We start from the raw sequence: 14,656 nt of genomic DNA on the forward strand, positions 1-14,656 counted from the left end.
TGTTTATCCTATATGTAACAATACCTTATCCGTGGTCCAGTATTAAAGTCCAGTTTGTCTGTTAAAATAAATGTCTTGACGGACCCCTAGACGAGAAGCGAGTGTCCTTGTATTTTCCTTCGACGTGTTCTTCTATTAATTATTCGTCTATTTCGTTTTAGGGATATCGCTGTGCATTTGTCTGAGAGAAATAATCTGTACTTATCTGCGTATACTTTTTTAAGGAATATATTATAAATTATAACCTTTTGAGACTGGCTGAATGACGAAAGTCAATGCCACAAAAAAAAACATAATTTCACATGAATCCGGTACTGTCCAGTGCTATCTTTATACTAAGTAATACTTTAAAAAAAATTTAGTGATTTGTTCGAATTGGATACCAACACAACGATATAATAACATTATGTAAGTGTTTCAAATTTAAGTAATAGTAAAACGTTTGTTTATTTTATTTTAAACCAAAGGCCGGGGCATTTGTTTTAAAATACTCAAGCCATGAACTTCACAATAAACTATGAAGGTTTTTTATTAGATTCTAAAGATTGATGATATCAACATTGCATAATATTTATTCAATGTTGTGAAACTCAAAATTTTATAAAAAAAACATATTTACCAATATTAGAACTATTACACGAATTGCAAATTCCAAGATAAAACGCAATAAGCTTTATGTTAAATTACCCAAAATAGAAGTACCTACATATAAAAATATTTCATATATTTTAATATGCATATGCATCGTAAACAAACTAGCAAAGTCCCCTACTGGATACAATTTATATTTGGTATTCACTTTTTTGTAATTATTATTGTTAAAAAATGACACTGTTTCATAAGAATATGATTTAATCTCGTGAAAAAAATGTCCTTGGATATTTTTGTTATATCTCGACCTTTATTCAGGTAATTTTCTTGTCTATCTTCGAGCTCTCAATGTGGCCATTGCAATGCTCATGTCTATTTCATCATTACAGTTGGAATATACGTATATTAAAAATTAATAGTTTACTCCATAAAATAGTGTAATACCTATAGGTGTTTTGATTTCGTGCATGTTATTTAAAAATTTTCAACTGGAGCAAATAAGACGGTGAGTCCATGTTTTTTAGTTGATTTTCACAACTGTTATTTTTTATAATTAAGTATTTAAGTATGCATGGTTTGCATTTATTACTATAAGTATCATATGATTAGTGTTTAAAAAATATATTGTTTTAAGATGTAATGCACAAAGAAGAAATTGTGCACACGTATGCGCACTATTACTCTATACCAGCGTTTCTCGACCTTTTACCATTTGACACCCAATTTTCCGTAATTAGTTTCACCTCGCCCCCTCTCATACAATAACAATATATGTATGCAATAATAATGTACCTTGACGGTAAACAGTAAAACCTTAATTACCAAATTAGTAAATTTATTGATATGTGGCAAAACCGATCCAGAACCGATGTCTCTCTTCGCGAGAAGTTCCGAGTTATTTCGAACATTCTCGACTGTCTGCATCCTCATCGTTTAGTGCTTCTTCAACCTGCAATAGAGTGAATTGATGTGTTGACTTGTCGGTGTTCCTTAGTGTTTTGATTATTGTTTTCAGTGAGCTACGATGAGTTCTAAGAGGAAACGTGTGGTATTATCGTTGGCCGATAAAATTAAAATTATCAAACAGTTGGATAAAGGTGTGTCGGGTAAACATTTAGCCGAGGTGTACAAAGTGGGAATGTCAACAGTATCTGACATTAAAAAAAAAATAAATTCTCTATTGTAAACTTTGTATCCGTCCTCGCGAATAAAGACGGAAGTTCATCGAGAAGGAATATGAAAACAGCTGAAAATAAAGAATTGGAAGAAGTGGTGTTTAAGTGGTTCTTGCAGCAGCGAACATCGGGGAACCCTCTTTCAGGCCCTATTATTTGTGAAAAAGCTATGCTTTTTGCCGAGAAAATGGACAGTGTGGGTTCATTTAAAGCGAGTAATGGGTGGCTACGAAATTTTAAAGCCAGGCACGGAATACGACTTTTAAGGTTGAACCAGATTGTTATGACCCTTAGTTTGTATACAATGCTGATAAAACGGGCCTAAACTGGAAAGCCTTGCCAAAAACTATATTGGCTTCCAAAAGAAAATCAAGTGCTTCTGATCACAAAGTAAGCAAAAAGCGCGTGACTACCCTTAATTGTGCTAACGCAACCGGAAATCATAGATTACCCCTACTCATGATAGAAAAATCCAAAAATCCCAGGGCATTCAAGAATATAAAAAAACTTCCCGTGGTCTATAAACACCAAAAAAAGGCTTGGATGACTGCTACTTTAGTTACAGAATGGTTTGATGAAGTATTCATACCTAAAGTCAAAAAACATCAAAAGACATTGGGAAAGGAAGGTGCTGTTACTTATTGATAATGCACCCACTCATCCCCTGAAAACCTGCTAGAAAGAGAAGATGGAAGATTTCGAGCAATGTTTTTGCCACCAAACGTAACGAGTTTGTTGCAGCCGATGGATCAGTCGGTTACTGAAATAATGAAGCGTCATTACAGGAGGCAATTGATTAGGAAACTGTTGATAGAAAATGAAAATGAAGAAGGCATTGTCGCTCATCACAAAAAAATCAATTTAAAAGATTGCTCGTATATGGTGGCGGAAGCGTGGAGTATGGTTACGGCGACATTGAGAAGGGCTTGAAATAAATTGAAAGGAATTTCAACAAAGGAGGAGCTACAGAAAGAGAAGCAGCGCCAAAAAGAAGAGGAGGAGAGAGAGGAGGAAAATGACGACGTAACGGTTGAAGAAATCAGACATATCATGGATGTTTCGAGTGCAGTGCAAAGGATGTAGAGTAGTGGTTGTTAAGTGATTCTACGGATACCGGATTCCAGATTCTCGATGATAATGAGTCGTCCAAAGTGTTGTGACAGCAGAAAGTGATGACCCAGAACCGGAAGACGAGGACTTTTCTACCGAGCTAGACGAGGGGCCGACTGCTAGTGAGGCATTTGTAAGGCTAGACAACGAGCTTAAGTGGATGGAGCGGCAACCAGAGTGTGACCACCTGCAACTCCTCACCGTCAAAAGAATGCGAGACTTGGCGGCGCGGAAACGATTCAAGTCAGCAAAACAACTGACTCTGCCTGATATGAAAAAAATAATTCATTTTCTGTGATTCAGTATTGTGTGTCAATATTACGTAATGTAAACTTTGTCATTTACATATTGTTGTGTATACTGTATTGTTTTTCATAATAAATACCGTATATGTTCTCCATTGTGTTTTGCTGTAATTACGTTTCTTTCCCGGAAAAGGCCTTTTTCGAGAAATATCCAATTATCCGGATTTTTGATTATCCGGATCGGGTCCGGTCTCAATTAATCCGGATAATTGGAGTTATAGGGAGAATCTTTAGGGAGGCTTTGGATTACAGACAAGATGGAGAAACATTAGGCGAAGAAGTAATCAATAGCATAAGATACGCTGACGATACAGTCGTTCTTGCAGAAAATTTACAAGATCTCCTCCTCCTTATTCCTTGAGCCCTTGCCAGGGCCTGGTAACACTCTAAATATTATTAGCTATAAGATCTATTACAGACATTAGTAAATTTAGTCAGTGAAACAAGTTATCGGAGAGGCCTTAAAATTAATATTTTAAAGACAAAGTGGATGGCGGTTGGAAAGATTAAAATATCGATAAAATCGTGGTTGAACTTCGTGTTGAAATCCGACGCTTGAAACAGAGGACAGCGATAGAAGATTACGCGTAATGTTAACTTTTGTTTTTTTTGTGGTTTGCTTTTTTGGGGTTTTCTTCTAATGTTACTCTTTGAAAAGAAATAGTTTATATTTATTCAGTTACATATTATTATCTACCTTAACGTGTAATGTATTTTAATACATTGTTAGTTATCTTATATTAAATTTGCAACTAAATTGAATTGCACTTATGATAAAATAAGATCTACATTGTAGCTAAGTATCATTTGAACTCTGCTATGTTTTCTCTGTGTTGTTGTACGGGGCGGAGGCATGGACGCTTACAGACACCACTATTAAAAAACTTGAAGCATTTGAGATGTGGCTTTATAGAAGAATGCTGAGAATATCATGGACAGCAAGGATCACGAACAAGGAAGTTCTAGAAAAAATGAAGAAGGAACCAGAGATTGTGTTTATGATCAAACGCATAAAATTGTAATATCTGGGACACGTTACGAAAAATCAGCACCGTTACTCCCTGCTGCAGGCTATATTGCAAGGTAAAGTCAAAGGTAAGCGGGGACCCGGTAGAAGGAGAATATCATGGCTGCGGAATTTAAGAACATGGTTTAAGAAAACCTCAACGGAGCTGTTTCGAGCCGCATCGAGCAAGGTCATGATTGCCAATATGATTTCCAACATCGGAAACGGAGAGGAACCAGAAGAAGAAGAAGAAGAAGATTATTTGAACAACTTATTTTCTAGATAATATTAGATTAATAGTAAAATAAGTAGTCTAAATATAGTACGTAGTTCAATGTTGAACCAAAATACATGTCGACTTTTGAGTTATTGTGTGATAATAACTTACAAAAATTGTCACTCGATACTTTATCTGTTATTAGGGTGTTTCACGACGAGTTTACACTAGCTATACATCGAAAACTACTTACACGATATTTATGAAAATTAGTTTATTAGGATTACAAGTTATGATAAACTTAAAGAAAATATTTTGACAAACATGCCACTTCCTGTTATACCGGAAGTAAACAGCAATTTTGTTGTTATTTTAAATAGAACACCCTGTATATTATTGCATTTTTAGATTCTGCGTAAAATTCTAAACAAAATTTGTGTAAAGTAGCATAAGTCAAAACTTCATAGTTTTTGAGTTATTCATCTTTTCTCAAAAATTTTGACAGATAGAGACAAACTTTTCAAAGTTCTTCAATTTACGATCATAATCTTTTGAAATGTTTTTCACGCAAAGAGTAGGTAACGTTATTTTAGTAATTTACATCGAAATCGAATTTCTAAACACTTTTATTTTAATAGACCTTGCATAAAGATGTCATAATTGTCATTATTTTGTGATTATTGACACTTTTACAAAGTAATAGAAATGGCTCGTTTAGAATTAAACAAAGAAGAATGCGTAAATTGAGTGATATTGAGTGAATATTAAGTAGATTTACTTTAAATATATTGGGATATCTTTCACCCAAAACAAGTAGTTTAAGTTATCATCATAAAAGTGGAGAGCTACAACCTAGTTGTGCCTGATCGTACTGAAGAATTTAAACTCTGATCGCTTCTGAAAACCACGTACTCTTGTTAAGGGTTGATTTACTTCAGTAATGTGAATTGTGCCTATTAAATATTCCCTTTTTTTGTAAATTTTGATTCATCACATCATGTACTATTTTCCATTTCTTTACCATTCCTTCTTCTCGGGATCAAAATCACACAGCTGATCCAGATAGATTCCAAAAATTGTGTGCGTAGAAATCCACATTTATCACTAAGAATACCAGAAGCCACGTCACTAGAACATCCGAGTCGAACAACATATTTTAACAGGACTAACGTTGGCGTCAAAGAATTTATTGCCTTTATGGAACATTTTATCAAGCATTCTGAATCCACCAAGAAAGAGCCCAGTTCTTTTGTTACTCAATAATCATAACTCACATGCGAATGGTAATGTATCAGCCACATACCCAAGGGAAACAACCCCACCCCCCAAACGCAATCGATAATCAGTTAGCCCGGTATGTAACAAGTCAACATAGCAAGAAAATAAAAGAAACAAAATAAGGGGTAGTTAGCCTAGAAAAGAATAATTATAATTAATTAAATAATTATTATATACTCCAAATTAAATAAATAATAAAAAAATTCGATATAGTTTAACGTATATATTTCAAATTAAACAAAGAATGAAAATTGACCTAGTTAACGTGTATTACACAAGTAAGTTTCGGTATCAGGTCAGCTCCGAATGTTTAAAAATTACGACACTTTAGACCTTCGTTGAAAAATAATAAAATGAAGCGACACACCAACGATAAGAATTAAGCTGAGCTAGGAGGTTACACATCGCATGATCCATTTTAGCACGTGGAGCAGACGGCGCGATCAGCAAAAACTCTAGGGGAAAGCGGTAAGACGCAATGCTTTACTTCGGACTGTGACCAGTAATTGAAGGTACGTGCTGCGGGGCATAAAAAGGAAAAAATTGGTCAACGAGGCAGTAGTGTTCGTCGACCGAGCCAGGAAGTAGTGCTCGGCGACCGGCGCCAGTGGGTACTTGGCGCTCTAGCAGTGAGTGCCCGACACCCAGTGAAGTGTTAGTTGGACCCCGTGTGTTCAGCTCAACTAGCGCGGTATCGTGTCCGACGGGAAGGTAGAGAGTATAGTATCGAATTTTCGTCTCTCTTAGAATCGCGATAACGTACAGTGCTCCCAGCGTTCATTCAGACTGTTCCTGAGTTCCAGATCGGACTACAAGACGTATTCTTTAGCTAGGGCCTAAATACGCTAAGGTAACGAAACATAAATACTAACCGATGGGGAAAACAAATAATAGTAGGTTGTCCGCCTTTTATACTTCCTTGGTAAAATCTATTCTCGTCTCCCTTCGCAAAATTTGATAAAACAATAACTACTTATCTCATATATCTTGTATTAGTTGTAGACTTACGATTTATTAAATATATAGTAAGATTGAAAATTGGCTTGTTCTTTCCCGACCGATTCAGGTAGAGACTAGAAGAGAACACATTTTTCGCTTTGCACATCTCTCCGGCTTCTAACGTAAGCCAATAACCTCTAACTCTTTACAGGGCCTACATCTGAATGTCCTTCAGCCTCTATCCAAATTTTCTTACCCTCTTCTAATTCCGCGAAGGCGGAATCACGACCAGTTCGGACTAGTGGACCAAGAAGCCTCGCATCCGCTCGCAGAGCTAAGTCTCCCTTAACTATATAGGACTAGGTTATTACAGCGGCGACAGCGGTCTTCCAGGCCGTAGTTCAGTCATAAACCAAGGGAATGTTACAGAATATTATTGTTGTCGCAAAAGCAAATGAAAATAATGTTATTATGTTATCATTTTCTCCTCATTGCTCCCATCATCTGCAACCCTTAGAGGTTGGGCTCTTTGGTCCGTTTACGAACTATGTGAACAGAACACACGCAGAATAAATATATCAGAAAAACTTTACTTTTTTGTATTAAAAATTTGGAAAATGAAATTTTTAATGGTTTGTAAAGTTTCGTACACTTTTTTGGTAAACTGCTGAACTGTTCTTTAGTTCAATTTTGTTTAGAACAAGTTAAAGTAGCGTTGAGTGTTTAATTAGTGATAACTGGAAAAATCGATGTCAAGATATATAATAAAGCAGGAAGGAAGGTTTAGATATCTGGGAATAGACATAACTAGTAACGGAGACGTTGAAGAAGAAGTACGACAACAAAGCTTAAAAGCAAGTAAGGCAGCGGGATCTCTTAAGGACACAATCTGGAAGAACAAATACCTAAGACCTGACACATCTAAAACAAGACGACTATTAGAAACAACAAAGATGAAAATACTTCGACGAATATCATGAAAAAGTCTGTTTGATAGGGAGAGAAGCGAAAACATAAGCAGAACATGCAATATAGAAGACATAAATGGAGATAAGTCACCAAATGGACGAAGAAGTATTGGCAGACCAAGAAAAAGATGGTGCGATAATTTAAACAATTTAGGAGGCTAATATTAAAAAAGAAACAGGCTTCAAATCCTACATATAAGAAGGAAGAAGAAGAAGAAGAAGCTGTCAAGATATATTTTATTTTAAGAAAATTGTTACAACTAGCCTCCTGCTCCCCTACCAAAACAAAAAACAACTTTTTTGTTGAATTTTGAGAACGACAAAATAAACGTTTTTTGCTAAATTGCCAAATAGCATCATTTAATTGTAAATTTCTCGATCCACTCTATGATTTTTCTCGATTTTTTGGTATATATTCTTGTCAATTAATTACGATATTTCTACCTACTATTTTAATATATTATTTTTACCTACTATTTTATTTACGATATTTCTTGATGGCTCGGTATATTATTACTGTCTTTTTGTTACAGATATAATGAAGATAACTATTTTAATTTTATCCACATTAATATATTCAGTGCATAACTATAATGTCCTCATGGTTAGCCCTATGGTTTCACGTAGCCATTTTATTCTTGCAAATGCACTAGGAAGGGGTCTTATAGAAGCTGGACACCAAGTAACAATAGTTAGTCCTTATGAAGATAAAAATCCGCTAAAAGGCTATAAGGATGTCGTTTTAACAGGTTTAGCAGACGAAAAAAAAGGTGATTTCTTTTGCTATGTAATAAAGTTTTTTAACTATCATATAAAATACAATATTTGGCATTCTTTCACAAAAAAATACATTTTAGCTTTAAACATATTTTAAATAAAAAACAAAAATATTTATTGGTCTAAAGAAGGTTTTATTTTTTCTTATCACACTGAACAGTTATCAATAATTGTAAAAATAGTTTGATAGCGTATCAATATATTTTTCTTAGTCTTATCTCGTCCATTTTTGGACATAGACCTCTCCAAACTCCTTCGGTCGATCTCTAGCCTGAGCAACATACTTCCGATTTGTTCCGGCTATTCTTTTGATGTCATCCATTAGTCTCATTTGTGGTCCTTCTCTTGGTCGTCTACATTTGTAAGGTCTTCAATGTTGTATTGTGGCGTTCCCACGTTGGACTTTTTGTCTAGCAGTGTGACCTGCGAAGCTCCATTTAAGTTTGGCAGTTTTTGTTGTGATATCCTCAACTTTTGTTTTTGATCTTACTCAGTTGTTCCTCTTTTTATCTGACAGTCGTATACCTAACATTGCTCTTTTCATATGTCATGATAGGAAGGATGCAATGGTTACACACTTTGCTCCTCAAGTATTGAGGTCTTTTGCGGTTCTTCAGTATCCAACTGAATTTTCCAAATCCTTTCCATGCCAGTCTTGCTCATCTAGTAATTTGCGCACTTTAGCTTTCTTTGTCAAGTATCAGAATTTGTCCTAGTTAGATATATTCCCGGACTTGTTCTATCTCACTACCATTTATAGTTCTACGTCTAGGATCGTCTGTGTTGGTCATGTAATTCCTCGAATGTGCTCGCTATAATCACGATGTCGTCAGCAAATCTGAGGTGGTTTAACTTGTTCCCATTAACGTTGATGCCATATGTTTACCAGTTTGTAGTTTTAACGACATCTTCTAGAGATAGATTAAAAAACTTTAGAGATTTTAAGTCCCCTTGTCTAATTCCTCTATTAATGAAGATGTGATTTCTATTTTCGTCTAGTTGTACTATCATAGTTGCGTTTTCATATATATTATGTATTAGTTGCATATATCTCTAATCTATTCAATTATTAATAGCTTGTTCTATAACCCCCATCTCGATACTAGCAAATGCCTTTTCATAATCTATGTAGGCAAGAAATACGGGTAGTTGGTACTCATTGGCCTTCTCTCAGTGTTCTCATTGTCAGCAGATGGTCTGATGTACTATATCCTTTGCGAAATTTGTCCCCTTTTTTGTGTAAGAGTACTACTAGACTCTCATTCTAGTCTTTAGAGATTTTGCTATTATGGAAGCATATATTTAATAGCTCTATAAGTATAGGGATTGTTACTGTTTTGCTTGTTTTTAAGTGTCCGTCAATTATACCGCTGTGTCTTGGAGCTTTTATATTTTATAGCTCTTTTAAAGCTCTTTCCATTTTGAATCCCTCTATGTTCGGTAGTATCACTAATCCCACGTTTTTTTTATTTTTCTTTTGACGTTTTCTTTTGTTGATTCATTAAGAGCATTCTTTGCCAGCTGTACAAGGTTTTGTAAAAGTCTTCGACTATCTTTGTTATTTTATATTTGTCCTTCCCTTATTGTCGCTTATTACTGCTGTTTTTAATTTTGACGATTTTTTGGGTGCCCAGTGTTGGTCTTAGACATTTAAGGTCTCTGTTTTTTTTTTTTTTTTTTTTCAATGACTTGCTCTATTAAGTTTTCGTTCCATTTTTATGTCGCGTTTTAGTTCTTTTTTAATTTTTTTATGTATTAAGTTCTACGTATGCTTGAGTGTGACGTTTGTTTTCCTCTAGTAGTTGTCTGCTTTCCTTCATTAGCTGTTTAGTTTCGTTGCTTATTTTGTCTTCTTTAGTTCTTGTTATCTTTGCGATCTGTAGTTCAGCTTCGAGAAGATTTTTATTTATATTTTTGTTAATGTGGTCAATTTGGTCGTAATAATGTGAAGAATCAATTCGAACTTACCCACCAAGATCTTCATTACTTATAGCATACATGTTTACTTCTTCCAGGAATACCATAAGTTCCCTCCTCTTGCGTTTCTTGTGCCCAATCCGAAATTTCCAATCTTGTTTTTTTTTTTTTGTTTTTCAATTTTGGCGTTAAAATCTCCTAATATCAATATCGCAGTAGTTAAATAAATACAAGACAGTATGAAAAAATAAGTAAAAAATCATCCTTTATATAACTGGTGCCATGAAAACAACACCAACTGCTGTAATGAAGTTGGTCATTGGCATCACGCCTCTAGATATATATGTCAAAGAGGTGGCGCTAGTGACAATGATGCGACTGCGCTCAGCTGGTGCAAACCTTGATGTAGGAATGGGACAATTGAGAACTCGTTTCTCTCGGAGAGAGCTGGATGCGCTACCCCTACTACAGGCAGGCTATGACTCAATTAAACCAAAGTTTGTCTTTGACAAACTCTTCTTCTTCTTCTTATAGTTCCTTCTCCTATCGGAGGTTGGCTATCATCACAGCTATCCGTACAATCATCGCCAGCTAACTTGGCGAGGGAGTACGCACAACGTCACAGAGAAATAAATTATGTTTACGCCCTATGATTCATCCTATTGGTTTACTATTTCTGATAAGTATATTCAGTAGCGTAGCGGTATAGGTCAAATAATTATTACACAATTAAAAAAGTAATATTTTTCGCAAGCTTTAATATATTATTAGAAAGACGAAATTGTAATTTTGTTTTATTCAATTTAAATAGTAAGCCATTGTTTATACAACAGTTTATAATATTTATTTAACTTAGTAAACAAATTATAAAATATTGACTGAATTTAATTCACAAATCTACTTTGATATTGGGTTTCAAATTAAATGGAGGATATTGTATAAATAAATGCAACACAGTAATTATTTAATTTTAATATTTTGGTTTTATTATAACACTAAAACAAGTACCCGTGTTGAAAAGTGGTATCTATTTGAAAATTAATTGATTGTTAATAATTTTCTTCATCTTCATCTTCGGAAGAAGAAAACTCTGTACTGGAAGAGTCACTGTCAAGATTTATAATAATTGGAGCTATTTGCGTGGCGTTATCAGCAACTATCTCGCTGTCCATATACTCATCTTCCTTCTTAATGACATGGTAACATCGTTTTCTCCACTCATTTGCATCAATATTAGTGAATTCTTCCTCGGCGAGTTTTTGTACGTCAGTTAGCTTAAATGTAACGTTTTTCTGCCTTATATTATTTTTGACTGTCGCCCATATTAGTTCGATAGGGTTTAGGTCAGGATGGTAAGGAGGTAAACGTAAAGGAATATGGCCATGCGCACGTAGAATTTCGTCGAATTTGTATTTTACATGATGAGTTTTATGATATTTAATTATTTCATACAGTTCAGGTTTTAAAGCACTAGGTGTAAATGAAATATTTTTCTGCATTAACCATTCTATCATTTGATTTTTGTTTGAGTTTGATGTAGGCGCCCGCTCCAACTGAATGCTGTGATAAGGTGCGTTATCAAAAACTAATACCGAGTTAGCAGGTAAATTAGGTAATAAATGTTCTTGTAACCACTTTCCATAGTTGTCTGAATTCATTTCAGAGTGGTAATCCCCTGATTTTGAACCTGATTTAAAGATTAATAACCCATTTTTTATGAATCCCATATCCCCACCGGCATGCACTATTATTAGTCGTTGACCTTTGAAAATATTTGAAAATAACCCCTTGGTTGATTCGTCAGTCCAGTTCTTTGAAGAAGTATGACCGCTGTGTAAGTAGGTCTCGTCAACATACACGATTGGCCTATTTTGACTCCGAAAATATTTGATTTGCCTCAGATATTTTATTCTCAAAGCTCTTATTGCACTTTTTTCTACAAGCACTTTTCGGTTGTTTTCGGTTTTCCTCCAACGAAATTGCATTTTGCGTAGAAGTCGCCTTAAAGATGTTTGTGAAATTGTGATATCCAAATCGTTGTGAATTTTTTGTTTTAATTTTTTTACCGTAACCCGACATTTTTCTGTTTTATAAAAATCGTAAATTATTCTGCGAATGTCGCTTATTTGGTATTCCGGCAAATCTATGATTGATCTACTGACTCGTTTTTTGCCTGGACTGGAAAAATGGACTCTGCCGGTATTTTTCAAAGAACATTTTGCCTCGCTTGTTATTCTTTCGATTGTTCTGATGGAAATGCCTGTAAAAGAATTAGTAACTATAGTGATTTATTTTATCTAGGATGTAGGTGTATAAAAATGTCTATATTTACTGCCATATCGAAAGACAGTACACAATATATTACACTAGTCCTAACTAATTTAACGCCCGCTTTCATAATCAGTCATTAGGAGAAAGTCATGAATTTAATGGGTTTTAAATACCAAATTTTAAATACTGAGAAATATTTGACCTGTTTTGCTATTTAACTGTATTATACAAATACTTATGTCATTAGCAAGTAATATTTTTTTGAATTTGACGTAATCTATTAATGTCTTTTTAATCGTAAACAAATTATACAGGTCGAGGTAATGGATTTCGGGAACAGCTATGACCTTGAACATTTCACATAAACTTGTGTACTAAATAGGCGTAATGCATAGCTCTTGTCAAAATCCAATACATTAATAATATAATTACATATCTTCGATTCTAAAATATTGTAAAAGACTTTAAAGAGTCTGAGTAAGAAAAGAGATATTTAGTTATATTCTTTGTGGCATTTTCAAGGTCAAAGCTGTTCCCAAAATCCATTAACTCTTGGTATTATTTCAAAATTATTATTTACATTTTACATGTTTTTACACTAAATAAGTAAATATTATAATGTCTCGAATGTCTTTTAGTAAAATCTACGTGAAATAACAACTTCGACTATAGTGAGGGAAATACCTGTGGGATTATGACATACTCTTCCAAACGTAGGCAAACAATTATTTTGTTGAGGAAATTACACCCGTGGAGGATAATATTTGCTCTCGTATATTCGACAAACTGTTATGCAATAATCTGGAATGCCGACACAAAATCAACCAAATCCTCCACTATGTTTTGTTTTTAAACCAGGAGGAGTAAACTAAAAAGTTTCACAGCCAAGAAAGTCGCTAGAAAATTCTGCAAATATATTATATCTTCTTTTTGGGTTGATCATGACGGCCTTCGACGGTAATCCATAAATATTATAGCATTATAAAATTATTAAAGGTAAAAAAAAATTAAAGGTAAATTTGAATTACTCCTCCTGGTTTAAAAACAAGCCATAGGTTTGTTTGTTTGTCATAGGTTTTTTTTCATAGGTAAAAGAGGGCATTGAAAATACTGTACGAAAAGGGAAACCCGAAATTTTGCAAATATACATGTATCATATTGTAGCTTGCTGTGAGGTGTGTAATCAGCAAAAAACCTAAGAAACTATCCACGTGATTAATTTTTCTGTATTTTATGTGTAATAGAATTGTGCTGAACTCTGGATCATTTTTTGTAAAATAACGAATAATTTAAATTTTTTGTAAGTGTGGTAAGCTGTCAACATTATTATGTATGTCAAATATTCACCTATTTTTGATCTATTTTAATTTAATACAAGGTAGACATAAACAAACAAAATATTTCCACCAGTGGGAAGAAAATGCCTTATAAATGGAAATAGAACTATTGTGTTTTAAAAATAATATATAATTAAAATGAAATAAAAATATAGAGTTATTTTTGGTCCAAATAGACCACCGTAGTGCGGTTTTGTTATTATTTAGAAGTCGTCTAATTAAAATTAATTTATTGTAAGTACAAACTTACCTGTTGCTTTAGCTGTATTTTCTTTCACAGTTTTTAGGGTCTCTGCTTCGAGTTTAATATTTTTGAAATAATTAAACACATTAAATATAATCTCCCGAGATTGTCCACTGATAACAGAATTATTCTTTCTACTATTTTTCAACGCCATCGTTAGAAATTGTCACAAATACACTTAACTATCCGAAATAATAAGAAGTCTGAAAAATAATAGCTGCAAATCACTTAAGTGTTACGCACCTGATAACTGGGAGGATACTAAAGACCACCACCTAAGCCACTAAGCAATTTTGGGTTTGTGCGCACCGCCAAGTTAACTGGCGATGACAGTACCTTACTGCCGGCTGCTCTGAAAAGATCTACTGAGCTGCAACTATACCACTCTCTTAGGTTTCTTAGCCAGGAAATTCTTCGTCTTCCTATGGATCTTTTACCCTTGATTTTACCTTGACAAACCCTACAAAATCCAAACAAGACAGTATAGGGATACAAACGTGGCAAATGCCTATTGCATATAC

General features: G+C 34.2%; 1 protein-coding gene across 3 annotated transcripts in view; it reads left to right on the forward strand.

The window, feature by feature from the left end:
* Positions 1-306: 306 nt before the first annotated feature.
* Positions 307-14,656, forward strand: part of LOC140436707 (UDP-glycosyltransferase UGT5-like) — a 39,522-nt gene continuing 25,172 nt past the window's right edge. For 2 of the 3 annotated variants that reach the window (XR_011950301.1, XM_072525754.1), the window contains exons 1-2: positions 936-1,096; positions 8,123-8,359. Coding sequence is in view for 2 of the 3 variants with exons in the window: in XM_072525754.1 (XP_072381855.1) it covers positions 8,128-8,359 (232 nt within the window). In the remaining variant the exon portion in view is untranslated. Of the gene's footprint in view, positions 409-935; positions 1,097-8,122; positions 8,360-14,656 lie in introns of those variants that run through there. The other variant, XM_072525755.1, reaches the window with a different exon arrangement.

Source organism: Diabrotica undecimpunctata, chromosome 3 (genome assembly GCF_040954645.1).
Source record: "Diabrotica undecimpunctata isolate CICGRU chromosome 3, icDiaUnde3, whole genome shotgun sequence".
In the NCBI taxonomy this organism is placed as follows: Eukaryota; Metazoa; Arthropoda; class Insecta; order Coleoptera; family Chrysomelidae; genus Diabrotica; species Diabrotica undecimpunctata.